This window comes from Melanerpes formicivorus, unplaced genomic scaffold (assembly GCF_026170545.1).
Source record: "Melanerpes formicivorus ecotype bairdi unplaced genomic scaffold, bMelFor1.0.p_v2 SCAF_30, whole genome shotgun sequence".
Taxonomy (NCBI): domain Eukaryota; kingdom Metazoa; phylum Chordata; class Aves; order Piciformes; family Picidae; genus Melanerpes; species Melanerpes formicivorus.
This window is the reverse complement of record NW_027142382.1, coordinates 8,553,980-8,579,271: the sequence shown is the minus strand read 5'-3', so window position 1 is coordinate 8,579,271 and position 25,292 is coordinate 8,553,980. Positions and strand designations below refer to the sequence as shown.

The 25,292-nt window shown below is 42.0% G+C and overlaps 1 protein-coding gene across 4 annotated transcripts; it reads right to left on the bottom strand.

Annotated features, from left to right (window-relative positions):
• Nucleotides 1-1,497: 1,497 nt before the first annotated feature.
• On the bottom strand, nucleotides 1,498-25,014 carry TMPRSS2 (transmembrane serine protease 2). Of its 4 annotated transcripts, XM_068155237.1 has the most exons (16): nucleotides 24,867-25,014; nucleotides 22,832-22,906; nucleotides 16,698-16,855; nucleotides 15,388-15,453; nucleotides 14,375-14,570; nucleotides 14,010-14,093; nucleotides 12,496-12,615; nucleotides 10,926-11,055; nucleotides 9,774-9,884; nucleotides 8,546-8,589; nucleotides 7,673-7,847; nucleotides 6,174-6,349; nucleotides 5,058-5,153; nucleotides 3,670-3,812; nucleotides 2,974-3,126; nucleotides 1,498-2,743 (listed from the first exon to the last, which is right to left on the bottom strand). In XM_068155237.1, exons 4-16 carry the CDS (start codon nucleotides 15,400-15,402, stop codon nucleotides 2,732-2,734), a joined length of 1,455 nt encoding a protein of 484 aa, XP_068011338.1. In that variant the 5' UTR covers nucleotides 15,403-15,453; nucleotides 16,698-16,855; nucleotides 22,832-22,906; nucleotides 24,867-25,014; the 3' UTR covers nucleotides 1,498-2,731. The 4 variants fall into 4 exon arrangements, with proteins under 4 accessions (XP_068011338.1, XP_068011339.1, XP_068011336.1 ...); XM_068155238.1 differs by lacking the exon at nucleotides 22,832-22,906; XM_068155235.1 differs by lacking the exons at nucleotides 22,832-22,906; nucleotides 24,867-25,014 and having other exon boundaries at nucleotides 16,698-19,015.
• Nucleotides 25,015-25,292: the final 278 nt, after the last annotated feature.

The following is a 25,292-nucleotide window of genomic DNA, read 5'->3' as shown; positions in this document are numbered from 1 at the left end:
GAGTGTCACTACTCAAAAGTCCCAGCCCAGTAGGTAGACAAGGTGCACATGAAGGCCGTGAAGTATCATAGAGGGAAAAGGAAATTAACTTCTTCTGATGGGACATCCATAGGATGCTGTTGGCTCTGTTTCTCCTTTTCATAGTATCATAGTATCATTCAGGGTTGGAAGGGACCACAAGGATCATCTAGTTCCAACCCCCCTGCCATGGGCAGGGACACCCCACACTAGATCAGCCTGGCCAGAGCCTCATCCAGCCTGCTCTTAAACACCTCCAGGGACAGGGCCTCAACCACCTCCCTGGACAACCCATTCCAGGGCTTCACCACTCTCATGGGGAAGAACTTCCTCCTCACATCCAGCCTGAATCTCCCCACCTCCAGCTTCATTTCATTCCCCCTAGTCCTATCACTTACCTGATATCACTACCTCAGTTCTCTGAGTTGTAGAGAAAGGCTGAGAGGTTCTTTTGGATGTCTCAAATTTTGGACCTGATAAGTAATTCAGTAGATGGCGGGATTTGGACACTCAAAAAGGGATTAAACCACCCAGGGTACTAAACATTAGAAGAGTATTTTAGCATGGAGCTTGCTGCTTTTTATCTTCCCTTCCCTAGGGCACAGCGAACCTCTCCAAAAGCTTTTTCATTTACCAGAAGACAATGCAAAATATAATATTGCATGCTGTATTCATGACATATTTCACATGGAGAATCTATTTTCATGGGCAAAGCTGTTCTCTGTGTAGCAAGAGTAATATCTGCATTCAGCTGAAAACAAAAACAAGTGTGTGTACCAGTGTGCCATAGAGAGATTTTCAAGATGCTTAGAAAGGAAGCTTTCTCTTCAGGCTCAGAATGACAGAAGGTGTTTGACCCTCTGACATGGGACTGCAGTAGCAGATTGCAGACATCTGTGACCCAGCATACAGTTTTCTTAACTGTTTTAGCACTACAGCAAATTTCCCATGTGTCAGTATACTGGTTTGCTACCATTGACTTAGGTGCTGCAGGGCAGCAGTCATAAAAACAAGAATGATACCCTAACAACTTTATTTAACTTCTATTTTGAAAGTAAATTTTGGCTACTTCATGGTATGCCCCAAGGTATACTTGATGCTCATGTGCTACTGAAAACACCCTGCCTCACTCCCAGAGAGGCAGGCTAACGCTGCTTCAGGCAGTGTAAGATGTAACAACAGGATGATGCGCAGCCTTTAAGTTAAACAAGTCACTAAAGACATCCAACATTCCTGGACACCCAGATCCCTTTCCCTGGGCTTGTTCAAGGGCCTGAAATACTGGAATTAAGCCAATCTTTTGGCTTATCCTCCTGTGGTGTTTTTCTTTGGCTTTTTATTTATTGGGGGGTGGTGGGTGGCGTTTGTCTGGTTTTTTACATCAGATTCTCAAAGCACTTCAGACACTGCATCCTGCAGCTGCTTGCAAAGAAATCCAAACAAACAGATACAAACCACTACTCCAGAAAACTATTTGTAAAAAAAAAGAACAAAATATTTATTTTTTTGCAGTGTTTTTATGTAAGATTGCATTTCAGTACCAAAAGAGCAAAAGAGACTAGAAGAGTCATTTCATTCAAAAGCTTTATCCTTCTTCACAAGAGTCACCTGGTATGGCTTTTTGATCCTCTGTAATATGATTATAAATTATTTTTTTAAACCCTAGTTGAGGTGGCATTCTCATATTAATCACATTTTGCTAAAAACATACATGTAGATGCATAAAAGAGAGCTCTAAGGAGTTAAAAGCCAAATTTAACAAATGAGGTAGATCATCTGGTTACACAGAAAGGCAGACTTGGGGTTTGTTTCTAATAAAACACGCAGGCTCTGTATGCACGTCTGCCGTTAGAGGCCTATCACCTGCAACACAGCCTCACTGAAAAACTTTGCCCTTTGCCTTACAACAGGGAGAGCTGGAGAGTCGACCTTGGCCTGCACAGCCAGGGACCTGCCCACTTAACTCACCTCCCCCTGCTACAGCTCTGGGGCATCCATCATTTACAGCAAGAGTGACTGGAGGGCTTGCCCTTTTTGGGTTCAGCACAGCTTAAGGTGGAATGGCACTTGTAATTACTAAGACAGTCAGACTGGTCTCACTTTGAACGATCTGACTTGGATGACTGTTGTGTTGAGATCCTGAGGATTTTTAATGACCTGAATATATAGTAATTTTTTTCTGTGCCTCTGCCATAGTGCATAAAAACTTCCCTTCATATGTACCAAAAAAACAAAACCAAACAAAAAGCTATTTCTTTTTAAATTGCCAACCAGCAGCTTAGAGATTGAACATTCACATTACTTAACACTTAATTTAAAACACTACTAAACCAACTGTCATAGCATCCTGCTAGGAAAAAATCTTAAATTAAATTGTGATTAAAATTGCCATTATAAGCCTGTGCCTGATTATCAAGTGAAAGTTACTCAACTAAAGAGAGACACTGCAGCAAACAGTTGACAGACGCTGCCAGGCACCACAAGAAGAAGAAAGGTGCTTATTGTGATAATCCTTCACTGATTAAGATCAGTCACTGTTTCCAGCACAGAGCCAAGTGTGCAATCCTTCATGTCATTTTTAAGAAGCAAATTCAACGAGAGAAAAAAAAAACCAACAATCATCTGCAAAGTGAATAAATATCCCAGGCACCCGTGGCTTCATTTACTCTTGTTCTCAGAAACATCAATCAGCAAGAAGGACTGAAAAACGCTGTCATCTGTTTGCCTGTTTAAAATAAAGAAAGAAAGACATAAACAACAAACCACCAAAAAAGAAGAATAATCAAAGGCTCAGGTTCTGCTGAAGGCTGACAGACTACCTCATCAATTACTTGAATGCTATTCAAGAGAACAGCTTCATTAGTATACAGGTCACATTCATTTATTTCTACAAAACCCAATCGAGTTTGAGGGTTTGAGCCATTGAAAATTATTCAAAAGATCCAAATGTTTTACCTGCATATTTTTATAAATCCAATCTGTAAACACAGTCATATTTCCATACACTCCAGGTCTGTTGGGACTAGCACAGCCAGTTCCCCAGCTGGTATCTCCAACCAGCCACCACACAGAGCTTTTGTTAGTTACTAGTGGACCTCCGCTGTCACCCTGCACAAAACACAAGCTTATTATTAAGTGACTTGGACATCAGGAAAGACACAATCCAGGAAGACACACTGCAAGAATACAGTTTAAGCTTCAAAACCACCGTTTTAAGGTAGTCACTAAAACAAACTGTGAGGTCAATGACAGTATTAAAGGATGACAGCTTGCAATAGGGATAAAAGTTGTTTGCCCAAAGAGCCAAATGACACAGGCATTATTGACTTCTTTGTTCACAAGCATAACATAAGGTATCATCGTGAATATGAAGAGCAGTCTTTCATTTTCAAGTACCAGATAACATCCCTGAAGCACTAATAAGGACTGCCTCACCCTCTTTAGGTATTTAGCAAGCATCGGCACTGGCAGCCATTCAGAAGATGAATCAAAAGCTCTCTTTTTTAAAGGAATGCACCATAAAAGAAACAAAAAAAAACCAATTTACTTTTTAATCCATAGAAGCTGTTTGTAATTAATAGATTATTAATAAAGGCTACAAATAAGACCACAAAAAATAATAATTATTAGGTGTGAATTAGGACTAATTACCTGACAGGAATCAAATCCTCCTGCTAGATATCCAGCACAGATCATCGTAGGCAAAATCATGCCATTGTAGATATAGACAGAATTACACCTGGTACGTTCTATTAAGGGCACCATAACATAATTCAAGTTGTTTGATGTTTTACCTAAAATTGAAACATGCAAAAAAAACACATACACAGAGACAAAATTAGAACAAGCATCCTATTGTGCTGCTGTTACAAATCCCAGCACCTTGTACTGTTCACAGAATGTTAGGGGTTGGAAGGGACCTCTGAAGAGCATTGAGTCCAACCCCCCCACCAGAGCAGGACCATAGAATCTAGCACAGGTTGTACAGCAATGCATCCAGATGGGTCTTGAAAGTCTCCAGAGAAGGAGACTCCACAACCTCTCCAGGGAGCCTGCTCCAGGGTTCTGTGACCCTCACAGTGAAGAAGTTCCTCTTCATGTTGAGGTAGAACCTCCTGTGTTGTAGTTTATATCCATTGCTCCTTGTCCTATCACAGGGTGCAACTGAGAAGAGCCTGTCCCCTCCTTCTTGACACCCAGCCCTCAGATATTTATAAACATTTATTAAATCCCCTCTCAGTCTTCTCTTCTCCAGATTAAAAAGCCCCAGGGTTCTCAGATGAAATACTTACTAGAAAAATTGGGATGGACAGTTAAGCTGTATGGTCCCTCACACAGAGACAACTGTAACATTGAAATTCCCTTGCAAGCCAATCAGTTATCCTGCTTTGCTGTCAGTGTACTGCAAAGCAAGACAACATGGCACATACTGGCTTACTCCAGCCCCAAATAACTGTGTTATCTACAGGGCTATCAAAAGCACATGAAGTCTCCAAGAGGCAAAGAGGACCTCCCCACAATTTCTAAGTCCAGCACAAACTGCTAGCAATTTCAATATTTAGAGCTCAGTTTCCTCAACATCCCCCTCCCTGCCCAGTACCTTCTCATACTGAAAGAAACCCTGCCTCCATTTCCTTTTCTCTACTTACAAATGTAATTGCATCACAATAATTTAGCTTGAGGTGGTGGAAAGGATAAGCCTATGTCCTTTCCCACTCTTGCCAGCAGACCGTCTCGGCATATAGCTGTCCTTGTTACACCAGAAGTGTCCCTGCTATCGGGGGCACAGAATTATTTCCTGTGTGAATATTTCTGGCACCAGGCACTGGTTTGGGGTTTCTTTGCAGTCTACTGAATGCAAGACATCACAACTTGCTTTGAGACAGAGTGCCTTGTGTAAGCATTAGGAGCTATAAAGTGGGTGCAAAAATAGCGTATCAACTGATCTGGCTCAAACTGCCCCACCAGCCTGTGCAATGGTTATTTGTAGACTGAAGAAGACAGGGAGAAGGACAAATTATTCCAGAGTCACTCTTTACCTCCTTGGTACTCTGCTCCCCACCCAGATATCCAGCACTGCTGATTAGGCTCAAACATCATTCCTGGATTAGGGAGACAAACTGGCCGTACATTATCTGAAAAACAAACACAACAACATCCATAATCCCACATGTCCAGATAATTCAGAGTACACGTGTACGAAAGATCATGGCATGACCATAGCTTAAAAACACACACACCATGCATTTTCTCTGTACTTCACCCTCCTTGCAGATAAGCAGTGCTGTGCGTTGCATGCAGCAGCAGCAAGCTTGCCAGCTGCTCTCAGAGGGCTACCTAATCTTCACCTCTAAGTGAGGAACAAGCATGGCTAAAGGTTCTAGCTCAATTCATCAGGCCAGCTAGAACAATTAACGCCAGCTCTTCTGATCTGTAGATGACAAAGCAGAAACCCTTGACAACTACCTTCCTGCATTCTCTTTGCAAAACCCTGCAGAAAATAATCCCAATGCAAGTAGGATTTAATGCCTATATACAAGAAGCATGAAACAAGAGCCTGGCAAACAGAAAACCTCTGCTCTCAACAGCAGGAGAACCACTCCAGGTTACTTCTGGTGGAGTTAAATTGATGCACTGAAATATAAAGGGCTTGTACACAAAAAATACTTCAAGTCTAACTAAAGGTTTATCCTCTACTTTTTGCTGCTTGATTACAAACAACCTACAGTTACTTGTAAGATAGAAGCTTTCTGTAAAAGTTGATTTTGGAGATGGTTTGGATTTTTCCCCCAATTACTGTGTAACATAACTTGGTTTAGCATTTAGTCAGCTGCTCCATTACTGCATGCTGAGTTTCCACATGTAGGAGTAGGAACCCTTAATTATCATACAGCATTTTGGGGTAGAAATATATTATTGAGACAAGCCCAAACTCCTTTACCGTGTACTGGATTTAAATAAATCCTACATAGAAAAATCACAATGTGCCCTCTGTCTCTAACCTCTACCCTGCTGATTCTGTCTCTAAAGCATCTCTATCTACATTCTGTATTATCTCCTAAGTACCTACAAGGATTTCTCGATTAACTCCAGAAGTTTTAAAAGATGTGCTCACTGCCATTGGACTTTTGCCTTCAGAAGAGCAGAATACATACCAGTAAAACTCAGCGGTGTGTCTAACTTCATAAGAGCAACATCATTGTCTTTAGAGTCTGTATCATAATCTGGATGGGAAATTATCAGTTGCACTCCGTATCCATTTTTGAAGAGCATCTCATCCTGGTTCAGAATCCCAGCATAAACCCTCCAGCCGTATGGGTCAGAAAATCGTCTACAGAAAAAATGAAGGATCAAAAGCTTTGCTTCTCTGGCAATAAGTCACAGATGATGACCTTCAAAAAACTGACTCAGAAACTGTAGTCAAATGCATGCACAAGCAAGAACGTAGTCAATGCATTCAACTATCATTTCTGAAGAAAAAGGTAAGCAAATTGCAAGACATGTAACTGTGGGAAAGCTTGACTGATCTCATAAATATGTTTAAAAAAAATCTTTGAAATAGATTAAGTATCACTGTCTATCTCCTTAGTCACTCAGCACAGCAAATTATACTCTGAGACTGCAACACTGAAGTCTATTGATTTCCATGGCTGAGGGATCAAGCAGTTATTTCTGAGGTCTCACATGTCAGTGAGCTACAGCTGGGTTGCCATTCCTAAAGCATACTACAGAGCTCAGAACAGAAAACAAAGAAAGGATAAGATCATCATATAAAATTAAGCACTTGCATTCCTTTCTCAAGGCTAAGGACAAAGTTATTTTCCCTTGGCTTAGACTCAAACTGTGATCCAACCCAGCAGACCATTAAAAAGTTTTTGCTAAGTGGGTTTTCCCTCCAACAGAAGCAGACATCTTTCAAACATATCCTGCCACTCCACACAAGGTACCACAACACCCTCAGCTCTCCTTTTATTGGTTAAAAATGTACAAAGCACCAGCTATTTTCCTCAGAAATACACATGTAAAGTGTTCCTTGGATTGGTGTAAGTCTCCATTTAATTCTGACTTAGGCTTTGCATGAAGATACAAGGAAATAAATAGTATAGCTATTAAGTTGTGTGATATTTAAAGAGTTCTGAGGGGTAGAAGTCCTTAACAGAAGTCCCAGAAGCCCTCAACAGATGAAGCAGCTAACAGAAATAGAAGTCCCAAATGTATCTCTGGCAGCATCCCTACACTGAAGCCCTAGCCAGAAGAAGTAGTGAACTAACAGAAGCAGAGGTGCCTAGCAGCCCTAACCTCCCCAAGCCTTTCCTTACCTAAGTCCCTAACCGAAGTCCCTAACCCTATTCACTCTTTGTTATCAATCACTTAACCAGTAAAACCCAACCACATACATAAGCTAAAATCTTTTCCCAGGTGCCAGAGTGTCAAGGAGGTGGCTTCTGCACCATGTTCAAATCAAAGGGTGCCAACGTGAGGACGTTGTTCTTGGCACACATGGAATGTTATTGTTTTGCTTTAGGCAGCATGCTAAGGAATTGGTAAGCTAAGGAATTATGCACTCTGCACGTGTCCAGCAGCTGCCCTCAGAACAGTGGCTGCAACAAATGAGCAAGTCAGTTGCTCTGAAGCCCACATGAGCAATACTCACCCTTCGACGCAGTGTGCTGCTGTCACTATCCACTGGCGGGTGATGATGGAGCCCCCACAGACATGGGTGTCCTTCACATGGAGGCTGACCTGCCATGGCCACTGCCCCAGTACTGCCCCACTGCCACCCACGATTCTGTTCATAGTGTTCACACTTTTGGTGGGCAGGCCGCACTCTAAAGAGTCAATTACACACAAACACACTTGTTAGTTAAAGACGAGCTGGTCTGGAAGATAGCTTCTGCATCTCAGGCTTTGCTAGCAGAGGGGAGTGCAGACTGTGTCTGACCTCTGCACTGCTGACATTCAATATACTGCAGCTCAGGCCCCTACCTTGGATGCTAAAATCCTGAGTTTCCCATGGCCTCGACCCCCTTCACATTGCAAAGGTCAAGATGAGTATTTGGTAGCTGCTGCCCTCGGTTCACCATAAATCATAAACCAGCAGTTAACTACACCTTTCAGGGTGGCATTCAAGCATCTCTGGCAAGCCATACAGATATACACCTTTGCGTTGTGCAACAAAAAACAATGGCAACAGCCATCACAGTCAGGAATGCACTGCCTGATGGCTGCACACTGGAAGGTGAGTACACCACAGACATACCACTACTGCTGCCAGCAAGGGCTAAAAAGCTTTACTACAGCCAAGTAATTTAAAGGCATCAGTGGTACAAAGACAAAAGCAGCCAGGGATCCAGCATCCTGCTTGTCTCCTCTCCCACTCTACTCCTTAAATTGTACTGTTTTAAACTAGGGAACTAGAGTTAAATCATCTGTCCATCAAAAGAGGGCAATTACTTATTCAGAAGGATTTCCCAGCCAGCACTTTTCAAAGCATGAACAAGCAGGAGTTTGAGAAACAGTCACCTACCGATGCAGCGCAGAGAAACCACACTCCCTGATGCACAGGAATCACTAAGATAGAAATCATTAAAAATAACATTTAAAAAACAAACAAACAACAGCAAAATGAAAACCCCACACAAACCCAAACAAAGACAGTAGGCACATGGTGGGAAAAGTTCAACCCCTAGCTGCTTCCTACCCTTACCAGCTACCTTCACCCTCCTCCTCCTGCTGAGGGTTCTCTCCTTTAGTCACTTTCTCCAGCTGCCCTACCAGCAACCACCTGACCTCCACCACTTCTTGCATTCACCAAAACTGTCCTGTGGAAGACTGCAGTCACCAGTACAAAAGGTTTGTAGGCCCTTTAGGGAACATGAGGAGCAACATGAGAAAAAAATGAGCTGATTTAAGAACCTAACTAAAAGAGCCATGGGAACTTTGCAGGCACACAACTCCACAGGTTTAGAAAATAGATGCTTCAGAGTTGCTTAATAGGCATTTAAGAAAAAATTCCATGGTGAAAGATCCATTTTTACACAGAATGGAAGGGGTTGGAAGGGACCTCTGAAGATCCAATACACACACCACACACACCCACACACACCCCCCCCCGGCTAGAGCAAATCACCCAGGAATGCATCCAGGTGGGTTTCAGATACCTCCAGAGACAGACTCTACATCATCTCTGGGCAGCCTGTTCAAGTGCTCTGCCATTTTGCATGCTGTATGTTCATGTGAATGAACAAATATATATATATATTTGTGCCAGCTGCTGTGAATGCTACAGCTATTCTCAGCATACAGAAATTACTGTTGACGGTCAAAGAGCCTTAGAAATGTCTCTTTGACATGGCAACCCTCTAGAAAGCATCAAGGGAAGAGGATAGGTCATCTTCTCAGTATCACAGTATTGCTAAGGTTGGAAGCGACCTCAAGGATCAGAGTCCAACCTGTCACCACAGACCTCATGACTAGACCATGGCACCAAGTGCCACGTCCAATCTCCTCTTGAACACCTCGAGGGATGGTGACTCCTTTAAAAGATGAGAGAAAGGATGGGAAAATGGCAGTTGTGTGGTTAAGTAGAAGAGAGAACAGTTGTTGCCATCAGATTAAACACTGAATTCTCTTTTCCTCTAACAATCCCCATTAAAAGATGTGCCTGTATTATGTTACAGGCAGAAGCTACACCTCTTACAACAGCTCAAAAGATCCCTGAGAAAAGGAAGTACATTTGTAGTAGACAAAGATACCTGCTATACAGCTTTTTGTACAAGTCTATATTCCCAGCACTTGTGTTCACCTTCATGTAAGTTTTGAAGCTGATTTCAGTTGCGACTCCTTGACTATAGTAATATGTATCTCTGCAAAACAGAAAGTCCATTGTGAAACCAGTAGTCTCATTTTTCAAACAAGTAACAATAAACTGTTCCAAGATAGATCTTCTGACATGAAGAGCACTAAACAAGTATAATTTGTTCAATATATTTTAATTAAACACAGGACCCCAGTGGTATACTACAGTGCCAGAGGCTCAAGTTCTTTAAACATGTGCCAAGTCCCATTTCTCATCCAACAGTTACTAGATTGAAATAACATTTTTATCTAACATGTATAGGAATCCTTGGCCTCATTAACCAGGGCAAGATGAAAAGATGTCTTTGCTGATACGTTTATATGGTATAGCAAAGCCCAAGAAGCTGTAACACCCATGATTCTGTGGGACAATGAGAGAGGTAGCATGTGTTGCCCTTCTAGTAGACTTCCTAGCTCTGTGTAGCTGCTGCAGGGCTGGAGTTGGAACTACTGGGGTCATTGTTGGTTCAGAGATCTGAATTCAGAGTGCCATAATACAGCGCAGGCACACACAAGTTCTACCTGCCTGGGCAAGAAATTCACTCCATTACTCCACACACAACAGAATACAGTATTTGCTCTCTGTAAGAAAGAGAGGCAACATCAACCACAGAAGAATTTAGGCTATGGTGCTAGATGGGAGACCTTTGACAGCACTCAGGGCCACAAATATTTGTGGAAAGCTGGTTTTACTTGCATCCTCAGAAGAGCAAGACTTTCATGTAATACAGATGGTAAGTTAAAGTCAGACTCAATATCACTGAGCAAATTATGATGATCTGAAGCAAGCTCTGGAAGATGGTTGTAAGTGAATGTATTGGATACAAATGAACCCACTGGGTAACAATTGCAAATGTCCCAGGAGTCATTACTTTTGGGAGCAACATTTTGTTTTGACCCTGTAACAGCCACCACCATTAAAATCAGAGCCCCCGGGTTCACAAGAACTAGATTGTCAGTTGTTTTTTGTTTCAGATGCTGTTCTTCAGAATGAGTAAGAGAGATGGTTTAACCTTGTGTGTGCAAAAGCTGATGAAGGTTAGACTTACACACTGTAGCCCATGTCTTTACATGCAGTCTTCCCATAATCATCATTCCAGCCATCTTGGCAAACAGGATACCAAGATTTGGTGACAGGTGAATAGACTTGCAGGATAAAGTTTGGTCCAAAAAGTCTAACTGCCAGAAAAGGAAGAAGGAAGGAAAAAAAGAAAAGAAAGAAAAAGGGGGGGTGGGGGGGGTGGGGTGTGAAGAAAGAAAAAGAAACAAAGAACATCACACATTATACTACTTTTCTTTCTCTACTTAAAGGTACTGTTACCCATAATATTTGCTTGTATGTAGGAACTGGTATTAATTTAGTGCTGTACTCTACTCAAATGCTGAGTAAACAGCAAGTGGATGGAAATATCACAATGACTTTATTCTTTTGTGTGAGGCAATTTAAAAGAACTACCAATTTGAAAATGTAAGTGTACAAGATAGTGTTCACCTTTCCATTTCTATGATTCTATGCTTCCATTTCAGCTTTTATGCTCAAAATTCACTTCACATTCTACCATTGATAAAGATTACAATAGCCAGTCTTTTCTTATTTCTGATATACACCATCAGTGATATATTAGGAAGTACAAGTAAAATATAATCTATTGTAATACATTTGATATTTTAACACAAAATTTCTTCAGAGAAGCACTTGTCAAGCAAGAGTGTAACAAGAAGCAATTACATCTGACATTCCTTGCTCCATTATGCATTTATTTGTGCAACAATTTAATAGAAAATATTTCAAGCCCAAGAAGAGATTGAACGAGCTTCTTCAAAACCCTATTATTCAACCAAATGGAGAGGAACAGCCTTGGAGCACATGCCAGCAAATGCTAACCCTGCATGAGGCATGTGCAGAGTGAAATTTCGCTGAGAAGAACTAAGAGCACAGCCAGAGTTTCAGAATGCAGTGGCACAACAAGGCCCTGGGCAACCTGGTCTCGTTGAGGATGTCCCTGCTGACTGTGGAGAGGTAGGACTAGATGACCTTTGGAGGTCCCTTCTGGCCCAGATTATTCTATCATTCTATGTGTTAGAAACAAGATGCCACATCTTTGTAATGGGCAAATTGATGATGTTTCCATCTTCAGCTCTGTGCTGAAGATTCCCTTAGCATATTTTCAGATAGAAACACTGATTAGACCAGGCTTTCTTACACAAAGAAGTTATGAAGTAGTTGAAGTATTACTGGGGGAACAAGAAATTAAAATATGTGGAAAAAAGACAAGCCTGAGTAAAGAGCACTGGATTAATACTATCACCTGAAGGTCTACTAAGAAGTCAATGATAATTGTTCATTCCAGAGACAATGTTGCATTCAGTTTTGCATAAACCTCAGTCAATTAAAAAGGCAGTATTTTAAAAGCTGATTCAAAGCTAAGCAAACTCAACCCCCCAAGTCTGTCATTTTGTTTCATCTTTTCAATCAGACTGGAAACAAACCGAGTGTCTAGATACGGCCTTCAAGGCTAAAATGGTCCTACTGTAAATTAGTGAAGTATTGGACAAGGCAATTTGCTCCCAAACTTTCGCAGCTGACTGAAGGTCCCTCCCTTGACTGTCAACACTCACCACACCGGGTTTCATCCTCCCCACTGGGGCAGTCATTCACTCCATCGCACCACTGTGAGGCTGGAATGCATACTCCTGAAGATCCACACTCTATTAAGGACATGAGACAACGATTGTCCACTGAAGAAGAGAGAGGAATACAGCCATTAGGCTGAACGTCAGCTAAGCCTTGGGTGATTACTGCCAACTCCCATTTTAAGCAGCATTCCACTTTCATAGAGAAAACTATCAAGAGAGAACACTTAAACTGAGAGATGGAAGAAGACCTAGTCTGACTCAACAGAACATGTATTGTTCAGTCCTTTACATCACTTGTCAGATTGCCATGGAGGCAACTGATTGGCTCTCTTCTACTACTTCCCCTGAATAACCATTAAGTCGCATAAAAGTAGTCAGCTTCACACTGACAAAGCATAGAAACAGAAAAGGAGGAAGAAAGCAATTACTCCAACTACATCCTTCCGCTTTTGCTATCACTTGAAACAAGACTGATTTACACAGGGTGAATGGAAAGTGAGTGGAAAAAAAAAAAGACAAAAAACAATGCTAAGAACACAAAGTGTCGTCCTAATAGTTTGAAATTAACTCCCTCTCTCTTTCTTTTCTGAGACAGAACAGAAAAGAGAGGCTGCCAAAATCATATAATTTCTTTTTCCTTTGAGATGTGGCTTTTATTCAAATAGACAAATTAAGATAGCACAAGACAAACTTCATCTAAACTGAACTGCTCAGCTTCAGAGCTCAGTCACCCTGGTTGGGGACAACTTCCCAGGTGAACATATCATCTGTGCTATGGCTGACAGTGGAGAGACAGGCTGGACTCACATGACATTAATACACTTTCAAAGCAAAAGCTTCTGAAAAGAAAGATCCCCTTTTACTGAAATAAAACATATCTTGATGGTTTGTTTACACTCTTGCAGTTAAGGTATACACATTTACTTCAACCTCTTTCTGTCACTTGAAATTAATCAAGGTTCAAATCTGGAACAGAGCTCCATTTCAGAGAGGATGCCGAGCAGTGAGTTCCCTAATAAAAAGCACTGCAGAATATGCTGGCCACACGCAGTCATGTGCCAGCCGTCCCCCAGTGCAAAAGCCTTTGTAAGAGGTCAAACTACTGTTTACTAATAGCTGTAGCACTGTACTGCATCAGCTTCTGCCAGATAGATTGGAGCTTTCCAGAGAAGCCATATGAATAAGCTGCACCAAAAGAGTAAATTATATGATGACATCACTTAATACCAAGGACATATTTACTTGATAAAAGAGACAGCATTGAAGAAAAAAAAAACAAACAGCAAAAAAAAAAACCCAAACCCAAACTAACAACAACAAAAAAAAAACCCACCACACAAAACTGAGACATTAGGATGCAGTATTAGTTTTTCTTTCAAAGGAGAGGCAACAAAGACTTCCCTGTCCTTAATTCAGCATAAAATGGGAGATAAGAATGCATGTCTAGAAGTTTAACACATCTTCTCTTTCATAACAGAACAACAAAAAATTCTTACCAAGATACCAAATGAAGAAAGCAGCAATTGCACAACAAATTACTATTAGAATCAATATTATAGTGATTATGATTTTCTTTATGCCTGAAATGAGAACAAGGAGAAAGATGAATTAGCTTCACAAAGAAGATAACTTCCAGCCTCCAGTACTATCCTTGACATACAAAACCAGACATTTTTTTGCTAGGCAAACTTTTCTCCATTCCACCATTCTTCTTCCAAATCACCCAGATTCCTATCCAGTTACACCAGCATCCCAGCCTGCTATTACTTCTCTGTCAACAGGGAGATGGCCCCCTCAGCACAGGAGGTGGAAGGCAAGACCCCTTGATTCTAGTATCAGAAGAAATCCCAACAAAACTTACTTGATGAACACGTTCTCCCAGATGAAGGTGCTACTGGCTGAGTTGACTGGCTGGTAACAACGGTGGGGACGTAGGTTGGCACTGATGGCACATTTGTTAAAAAGTACTGTGGATATTGGTTAGCACCAACTGGCTGCCTGGCAGAGAAGACATGCTCTGACTGAAAGCCGTGATTTTCGTAGTATGGCGGCGGATTCTATATGGTAATGTTAAGGGGAAGGAAATGGGAGAAAGTTAAAAACAAGAGCTGAGACTGCAATTAGGACAAAATCAATTTCAGATGCCATCTACATTCAAAACTCTATTCCAAAATTCCAGTGCAGAAGCACACCATGCATGCATACACATGCTACTAACTGCAATTTACCAGGAGAAAGAGATTCACAGTACATGTCTTGTACCTCATATTTTGAATAAGAACAGTAAGGCTAGAAGTATGAAGAGGTCAGTTTCCTCAGCCAAAGTAACTCAACCTAAGAAGGATTATTGAGCCCAGCCCTCCAGCTGGCCACAAAAGTCATTGCACTGGAACATCTGAAAAGGCAGAAATAAGTGGCAAGGACAGTTTAAAGCAGCACTGTCATCCAAAGAAACTCCGACATGTAAGAGCCTTTGTCTATGCAGTTGTCCAGGTCTAGGATAAATGCTTCATTTTGGCCTATAACAACACTAGAAATACCTAAGCTATTTCTGAAACACACTGGCCTGCAACATGGTGTGGAATATTTATCCTGGAAGAGTTTTAAGAACTAGTTAGAAGCCATTCCAATCCATCCCTCAAAAATGCATAAATCTCTCACAGGAGCACTTGAACACTTGAAATGCTGGTTAATTACATCTCTTGTGTCTGCCTCACAATAGATCTTTCCCTTTTTTGCAGGAAAGAAAATAAATACTCTACATTTTAACAAGACTCCTTGGCCAGGACGTCACTCAATAGGCTGTTACTTGTAAAGAAATAAAACCTTCTTAAAAATACAATAAAATCAGAGACAAATGTTTGGGTTACTTACTACGGTAGAGGTCATCTTTGTCAGCAGGACAGAAATAGTTCAAGTGTTTGGAAGTAAAGCACAAACCTATACAAAAACAAACAAAACCCAAAAGCAGTCACAACCAGAAACTTTGTCTACCTTTTTTCCTTTGAAAAAAAAAAAAAAGAGAAGTAAAATAAAAACAAACAAAAAAACCCACAAGCAAAACAAAAACCATGGAAGTATTTCAAAGAGGATACAAATTAAGGTGCAGCATGAAATCAGATCTCAATACAGCCTTGAGGATTATACAGTGGCAACTATTCATTAACACGAGCGCCACACAAACCGAGAAGATTAAGTTAGTGCTCACTCTCACTGACTAAATGAGAGTTAAAGAATATCCTGGCAACAGTCCCACAGAGTGTCAGCACCAAGTTCAGGTCCTCCCGCCTCTCTCAACACTTACTCATGTATCAGTCTGAGGTTTATGACACAGAAAAGAGAACGTGAACAAAGCATCAGAAAATACAAATTCAGCTAACTTATTTGACAATGCCACAGCTACCAGCCCCACAAGCCTCATCTTTTCCACTCCTATCCATTGAAATTGTTTTCTTCGCCGTGTGTTTTAGCTACCACACCAAAAAACAGGGAGAGAAGCATGCCAGGGATACAGTATGTCAACACGTCACACCAGCTCAAAAGTTTTTCAAACAGAGCAAAAGAGAGGAGCTACATCCGATGTTTCTAGCATACAGCAGTTTATTTTCAAGTTAAACATTAACACTGGGTAAAAACACGGATTAGCAAAGATGTGTGACATACAAAGTGTTTGCTGCCACAGTTCTGAAACAGCCAGTCATACACCTTCACAAGCAATCATTTAAATAATTTATTTCATCTATTAAGTCTTCTCATAATGTTTCTCTACATGGAAAAAAATAAAAGCAGCTTAGGAAGTGCCTCAGTCATGCACCAAGGAATACCTTTCCCCAGCTTGCAGAACAGTACCCTGCACACAGGCACTCTGCCATGACCCCTGCTGAAAGCCACAGCCATAAAGAGTAGCTTTATGAGGACACAGCATAATTCAGCCTGAAGTATGAAGCTATGTTTTAGAATTTGTACCAAGGTGTCCTCTCATCCAAAACAAAACTGTGTATGTCTCTGAAGCAGATTTCAACAGCAGCCTGGCACCTTAAGCACGCTAATAATTTGTGCCATCTTAGGAAGGCTGATTCTGCTATTTGGTTATTTGCACTAGCAAAATAAATAAATAATGATTTACTCTTGAACTATTATTTGCATAAGAGACAGGTGAAAAACACGTCTTGACTCCAACTTACAGCAAATCCATCAGATTGGTGACTAAGGCTTCAGGAATTCCACTTTATGTCGCATCCATTCTTACCTAGCTTGTCACAACAGAGTCTGAAAGTGTAGCTCTGCCCAGACTCAGAGGGCAAGCCAGAAGGCACAGGAAGGTATTTTTGTTCCTTGTTCTCTGAAAAGGAGCAGGGGGGAAGAAAAGAATACAAAATCTAGTGAGAGCAGGCAGAAGAATGCAATGTGGTGATTCTGTGGTAAGCCAACAAATACTATGACCAAAGGATAACCACAGTATTTTTTTACATGATCATTTGAAAGGCTTTGCAAACTGGCAAGCAACATCTTCCTCTTTTTTTCTTTTTTGGGGGGGTGTTGGGAGGTGGTTAGTTAGGGGAACTGTTCTTGGTTTTGATTTTTTTTTTCCTAATGATCTGAGAAAAAAAGTATCTCTATTGTTGAACTGGCTTTCAATTATCAAACCAAATCAAGCACAAGGAAGTCATGGGTACATACAGATTTCCATGGTATTACACGTACGCATTTGCCAGTGTATTAAAAACTAAAACCACTGGGCTCCCATTGGTTTGCAAATGTTTAAGGTAAAATCTTTGTGTAACATCCAATAATGATATAATCTTGTTTTCTTAACCACTCATCACTAACACTTTGAAATGTTTTACAACACATCCAGGGTACGTTAACTTTACAGATAAGGAAGCTGGGTCATGGAGAAACAAACCTGTCAAACATTCTCCATCCCAACAACTACAGAGCTAGAAAAGATTGAACCATGTTGTCTCAATCCTATGCTTTGGCCTCTAATTCACCTCACAGATTTAAACAGATCCCACGTAAAAGTATCATAAACCCTCTCTGGTGTAAAGAGTTCAGCAGGACTGCATAATTATCTTTCCCTCCTATGGCCAGTCCTGATGTTTGCCAAGCTATAGTGGCACTTTACTGCCTACATCTGAAGAAACAAACCTCAAGAGTCCTTTAAAAAGAGTTGGTGGAGTTAAAGCATACAGATCCCGAGGCAAGGAAATAGGAATGAAGCTCACTCCTGCAGTGGGCTTGAAGGTAGAAGAGACAGAGCCCAGGGAACCACAGCCTTGCATGTCAGCTTGCTAACACCTAGCTCTGGAAAAATAAAAATATACCCAGATAATGAAAGGGACCTATCACTCATGTGAACTCAAGCCCTTGGATTTCAAAATCTTCATTTTACTCCAGTATGGATGGACCAGAGCAAGGATTTGGACCTCCAGCAACACAGAGGTTCTAAAATCTAGTGTACTTTTGTGTCATAATTCTGAAAGCAAAGAAAGAATGGTATTTTTCTAATGACAGGCTATAGGAAGAGCATAAAACATACAACCATCACTGACATAGTATCCTGATGAATACAGTGAAATACACTGCCTCACAGCTGACAGCTATTATTTGAGTATCTTAGCTTCTTCTCACGTATGCCTTAGGAGTGAGGTAATCAAAGTTCTGTTGTGGGCCATTAAGATTCAAAAAATACATCTGTTTTTCCAATAAAAGCTGTCAGAATGAAAAATAAAAACCACAGCAGAATAAAACTGTTTAAAAACTAAAAACACTGGATTAATTCAAAAGAAATTTAATCCAATATTTTTATTTTTGTTGTTGCTTTTCTAGAGATAATTTTTTTATTATTATTTAAACAGAAGTTTCAATAGAGTGAATCTGCACTTCATTTGATAACCTACTACTTCACTGACTATAAACTTCACAGACTATTGTCATACAGAGGTTTGTCCTTCTCCCTACCACAGTGACAGACACTCTGTTCTATGGACAGGAAAACCACCAAACGGAGCAGTCATGCTGCTTAGCTGTTAAGTGGTCCTCACCACCACATTCTCCTAAGCCACTCACTCCATTACTGCTGGGCAAAAGTGAGCCTCCACTTTTGCCTCCTTACAGCAGCATCACAGTCATGGCTCCTTTATACTGCACATGTCTTTTGCTAGCCAGGGGCAAACATCCCAAAAAGACAAGAGAAAGAAAGCCAAAGAAATCCTGAAGATTTAACTATGATTGGCAAGTCTGGTTTCATTGACACAGCTTTCACCCTAGTTCTCTATGAGACAAAAAATATTGGCACTCCTTTAGCCTGCACCATGCTGTAACAGTTAATATTGCTGCTTTGGAGGCATAAAGTTTCCACACGCTTTTACAAGGAAATGACTATATGTTATTTCCATGCCTTGATGCCTAAGTCAATAGGATGTGAATTCAACTTAGCCAATGAAATCAGAGGTCCATTTGCAACAGATTGCTTCCTGCATTTACGTATTACTTCGGTACATATTTTGTGCTATTCCCTGAATATCATTAGCTGTTTGCTAAGCTCTATGATAGGCATCAGCAATTGCAAAAGCAAAAACCAAAACAAGCTAGCCCTTCACAGCTAGCAAAAGCAACTACATGGAAACAAGAAAGGAGAGGATGGAACAACTGAAAACCAAGTGCGTGAAGTCAAGTTCAGCTTCTAATAGGAGAAAGCTGAAAATCATCCAAACACTCTGTAGGGATGAAAGGGAGCAAGGTTGGAGAAATAAATCAAACAAGCAAAGAGGTGATTACAGACTCATTTACACGATCTTCTAACACACTAGGTGAATTCCTGACTTTGCTACCTGGACAAGAGAAAAGAAACTTGGTCAAAATTCCTGTTTAACAAGAAGCACAGCAGTACAGAAAGGTATTTAGTCCAGCTACGTATCAAAAGGGAAAGTAATTAAGTAAGAATTTTCATCTTGTTTCATTAACAGGATCTCCTTGGTACTTCTTCAGGCAGTAGTGCTCAGCATTTTTGTCATGATGGTTGAAACCAAAATTAAAAAAAAAAAAAAAAGATACTGTAATTTACTTCACAGGTAAAATTTATCCTCTGGAAGGGGTCAAAGACAAATTGACTATCAACTAAATGTCTCAAAGTCATTAAAAATAGGTTGCTCTAATGTCCAGGGCTTTTGGCTAACCTTTTCAATAAGGGTGAGCTCTACTTGGTGTGCCTATGCAGTAGCATTACATGTCCTTAAGGGAACTATATATATATATATAAACTATGTAAATATATGAAAGGTTGCAACAAATAAAGCCTCAGCATTCTTAAATCCCCTAAGAAATAGCTTTGAAGCTATAGCAGATTGGGTCCTAAACTATCGCTAAACTGTGTAACTACTTATCAACAGGTGTCAAAACATCAGTGAGTCTTGATAAGCACTATCATCAGCTAAAATAAAGTCCACAGCATTTCCCAAGACCAGCAAAACAAGACTGATTAAAATAAAAAATCACAATTTACAAAGTTCTGAGTGTAGCAGTCTCATTTTAAGCAGTTACAGGGCGCTGTATTCATACTACGAATAGTCATCTATTTGTCTTCTCTGAAAACAGATGTCACCATGAAACTCAGCCTGTTACAAGGCGTACATCACATGCTTTTGTTAGGAATGACGAGGTGGGGGGAAAGCGTGAAAAGCTGAGTGGATGATAAGTTGCAGAAGATCCTGTGCCAAAAAAAAAATTGAGAACAGGAGAGAGAACAGGAGAGAGAACAGGAGAGAGAACAGGAGAGAGAACAGGAGAGAGAACAGGAGAGAGAACAGGAGAGAGAACAGGAGAGAGAACAGGAGAGAGAACAGGAGAGAGAACAGGAGAGAGAACAGGAGAGAGAACAGGAGAGAGAACAGGAGAGAGAACAGGAGAGAGAACAGGAGAGAGAACAGGAGAGAGAACAGGAGAGAGAACAGGAGAGAGAACAGGAGAGAGAACAGGAGAGAGAACAGGAGAGAGAACAGGAGAGAGAACAGGAGAGAGAACAGGAGAGAGAACAGGAGAGAGAACAGGAGAGAGAACAGGAGAGAGAACAGGAGAGAGAACCAACCACCACCACCCCCCATCTGTTTCTCTAATAAAAGGGACCAAGAGACCAGAAGGACCACATTTGCTGGCATGGGAGGAGATGGACCACTGCAGAGGTAGCCATTGCCCATAGAGGTAGCTGTGGCACTGACCACCTTACGTGCAGAGATCAGTGTTGCTAGATTTGTCTACAGCCATCCTGGCATTTGGATGCTTTCCTCCCCTACTCTACATTCTCAGTTCTGCTTCTGCCCTTCTCTTTCCATGGTAAAAGCAAACAACTTCATCTCCTGGCAGTAAAATTCCATTCTCTGTCTATAACACTGAATGTCTCTGGCAAGGGAAACAAAGCCCTCAGGAACACTGTTGTTTGTTTGTTTTTTAACCATATTGCAGTTGCAAGTCATTATTGTATTAATCTGGTACCAGTATGTACTCACTGCAGAAAAACAAAAACTAGCAATGTTAACAAATCAGACTTATTTAGGTATTTGTCCAGGTCAGCTGTTTTCAACCTGTGAACTACAAATTCTGTAAAGCACTTTCAGAGAGTCTGGGACAGATAAGAAAGAAAAGCAAGCTTGCTTGATGGAGATTCAAATTCACTCCACCAGGAGGCTCATGTTGCCAGAAACAAGCTTAGGGGTCCACACATCAAAGACCTGCAAGAAGTTCTGGTGGTGTAGCAGAAACACAGCTGAGCTATCTTTGCAGTACTAGAACTCCTCAGTGTGGACCATCCCTTGACGGACACAGAAAGAAGAGTCCATATCTCAAGGAACAGCAGCTCTGAGAAAAATACTTTTACCAAACTCCTAGAATACTGTTTCACTACTTTTTTTTTTCATTAAGATCCAGGAATAAAGTTTCAACTGATTTCCATTTTCAGGCTAGATTTGCTCTAGGCTGACTTTCCTATGTACTAGTATAATTTTTTTAAGCTCAAAAATTAACGGAAGAAGACATTTTAAGTCTTAGTATACCATCAAATTTTATCTTAGCCCATCTGTCTTTTGGCTTTACGTTTGTGTTGTAAATTACATTGCTACACAGGTAACAGCAATCATTTCCCAGTTTCATTGATCTACGCCACACACACTGTCCATCTCTTCCCCCATCTAACATTGCCTTAGTTGACGCCCAACCATCCTTCAGAGGTGAAGCTGCTTCCTTTGGTTCTTTCTGAAGCACTAAAGGCGCACTTACTTCATTCGAGTTAAACAGGAATATGCAGTTAAAAAAGCACGCTGTGTAAATGTTCGTTTAAATTCATTGACACACCCAAAATCTGAGGTGAAATTCGAGGTCCAGATAAACTATGATCATCAGTAAAACCACTTGACGGGGGGTCCAGAGCAGGGTTGATTTCAGTATTCAAAGCTTGGGTCCAGAAGTTTCGATGACACGGCTCCCGAGAGATGGCTCTCTATCAGCAAAGTTACTCTTTTCCAAAATTGCTTGACAAATTGTGATAACTGTAACCAGAAATTAGTGCTTTTGCGCTAGGAAATCAAAGCGGCGGTGACACGAACACTCACTGAAGAGGCCCAAGAAATAGATGCTGCTCTAGTTTATTCTCCATATGAGTGACTCCTCACTACATGACCTTCACAAAGACCTCGCAGCGTCTCGCCCCCCTTCATCACGACGGCGAGGAACAGGCAACCTCCACCTCCAGAGGTACGAGGTGGGGCAGTGTAGAGTGCTCCTCACCTTCCGTCCTCCACCTCGTCGGATCGCATTATTCATTTCGCAGCACCCATTCACTCCTTTTGCGCTAGTTTAGCTCCCAACTTGCCTCATCCAGGGGTCCGCGGGGGCACGGAACTTTTTCGCCCCACGCGTACCAGTGAGGGGCAACCGGGTAAAGCAGAGGGAAACACGGTTGAAAGGGCCCATCTCACGGTTCCACCTCAATTTTACCAGCCACCACCTCCTTTTCTAGCTCTCGGGAGAAGCCGAAGCTGACTACCCAGGCATCGGCAGCGCCCGCGGAGCTCTCCGCGCCAGGCACCACCTCAGCGGGATCTTGCTTCCCTACTCCCGCGGGACACCGACTTTCAGATGCCTCCGGGGCACCTTCGCACCCCACCTCTGTTGCAAAGCAGAACTGTAATTCCTTAACTAATAACCAAAAACAACAAGCGCGACTTGGAGCGGCAGGGACCCGGGGATGGCTACGCTCGCTTTGGGGAAGAGCCCGTGCGGGGCGAAGTGGCCGCGGCCGAAGGGAAAGGAGTGCTGCACTTACCTGGGGCTGCCTCCGCTGGAGCGGAGCTGAAGCGGGACGGGATGCAGGGCACCGAGGCGGGACCAGCCGCTGCGTCTGGGGAGGAGTCACCAGTAAGGGGAGCGGCGGGGAATGGGCAGGTGCCGCCAGGTGGAAGTGTCGCCCGGCCCCTTCCCCCCCGCTGCTGGAGAGGAGGGTGATACCCGCCCCGCAGGCAAGAAGCAGGCCCAGGGACAGCGGGACGGCGCCCACCACTCCCCCGCGGGGGCCCGGCCGTGCTGTGCCAACACAGGGCACGGACAACCCTTTCTGCCCGGGGGGGGGCGTTCTGGCAGCCGCCTCGGGCCTGATCACACCGGACTAAGGCTTCCACCTTCCCCCAGCCCTCATTATGTTTGCAAAACAAGCAGGCTGAAAGGAAGCAACGAGAGCCTTAGTGAGAGCCCGCAACACCCCGACGGTGCCTCTCTGTGCAAGGAACCCCCGGGGGCGGAGGTGCCGCGACCCCTCCGGGCAGACCTGTCCCAGGTTTTGCTTTTGCCTACGTGAACTGTAGAGAGGGGGCCGTGCTTTTTCCGGACATACACAATCAGCCTTCATTAGCCAGCGTTTCGGGGTGTTGTAGGCAAATAAGTCACAACGCTTCCCTGAACAGGGCAGGTCAGCAGCTGATAAAGATTGCTCATAAAATACTCAGCCTGTGGAAATTACTTCCTTTGCCTTTTGGAGCCATTTAATAGAGGGCCACTGTGAAACGCTACTGGAATCTCAATTGTCAAGTTGCTGAAAACAATTTGTGGTAACTATCCTATAAAGCAGATCCACAAATGAGCAAAGTATTTTTCTAACAAAGCTGAGCTCCAACTGAATGTTTGAAGAAATTCCAGTCACATTTAATAACAGCCCAAAAATATCTACAATATTGCTACATGCTACAATTACCATCTCTGTACAGAGACTACAGATGTATGCCAGAAAGTATGCCAGTTTGGCATGACGAGTGCTTGGAGTTTACTTGTATTTTCAAATGCATATCAAGGATTTTATATCAAGTGCACCAATATTTTTCCAGCTCTATATGCTTATTCAAAGAGAACTATAATTCTAAGGACCCTTTATTATAAAAACATAAGGAGTACTGGTTGAAACATCTTAAAACTTGAACTTGGGCTTTTCAGATTAACCTTTTTGTATGACTATTTGTATGAAAAGGAAGCAGTGAGATTCAATAATTTTCCAGTGTGGATTCAGTTGAAGGAATTGGATCTCACATTTCACATGAAGTAAAAACATAAAATGATCCCAAGTCACAACCAAAATGCTGTTTCATTGCCTTTTCTCTAACACATGTGCCTGTTACGTGTCCTTGTCTTTACAGTAACTCTGTCAAGGGCCTTCAGAACCTTAGAGATATTTTAGGTTTGAAGTAGGGTATCTAATCCTAAAGTTTTCCTCTTTCCTTCACCAGATGGAGAGAAACAGCCCTGCAAAATCATCACTTGGTATCATAGTCAGAAGGAGAGATCCTTCGAGATCTGTCCTGCACTACAGAAGAACCTAAATATTCCTCTGCTTTAGAAATTCATCTCTTTTTAGTTTTTGGTTTTGGTTTTTTTTTTTTTTTTCTCTGAAAGTCATTTGGAAGCTATGTACTCCTATATGAGTGGTGTCTAGCTTTCTCTCAGCGTAAAGCTTACTTAGTTATTAGAATACCTAACAATTTATTTTTCAAGAAGGTGTTAGTTTTAAGAATATCCTGTATTTCACTTCCAATTTGCCCAAAAGTCTTGCACGATGTCTACATATAAGGAGGAAATGAAGTGTAAAACATAAAGGCTGATTCCTCTGTAAATTGTTATTGTCTTTATGTAGCCACTTCTTAGTACTACAGCAATCCCTCGGCTGTTACAATCGAAACTGTGAAGGACACAGTAACAGGTAACATACGCTGTGCTGAGGAGCAGGGTGCTCCTCTGCCAGCGAAGTTTCAAACTCTTTTCGAGGACCCACCTTGCTTTGTGCACTACAAGGAAAAGAGAAAAAAAAAGTACCAGACCTGCCTTGGGGAGGATTCAGGTTAACTCCATTAAAGCGAATGGCACTCAGCTTAGTTACAGACTTGAAGATCTGGGCATGAGCCAGCAGCTCGTTGATCACCGCTGTTAACACCTTTTCTTCTCAGAGAGAGGGCTGAGCTGGCCGGTGAACTGTGCCTTCCCACCCTCTTTCGCCCAGTTCGTCCCTCCCTTCCCTCAGGCTTGATCACTGAACGGTTGGCCTTTCAGATCTCTAACCCTTTTTTACCCTTTTTTTCTTTTTCCTTCCCCCCCCGCCTCCCCCCCCCCTTTAACTGGGTTAATATTCGCCAGGGTTAACTCAGCTTGCTAACAAAGGTCAAAGGAACAGGATAGGAGCAGGAGAGCTGGAGTGGCGGGGGCAGCAGAAGTGGTGTGTGGCACACTGCCTCCTCTTGGCAGCAGGA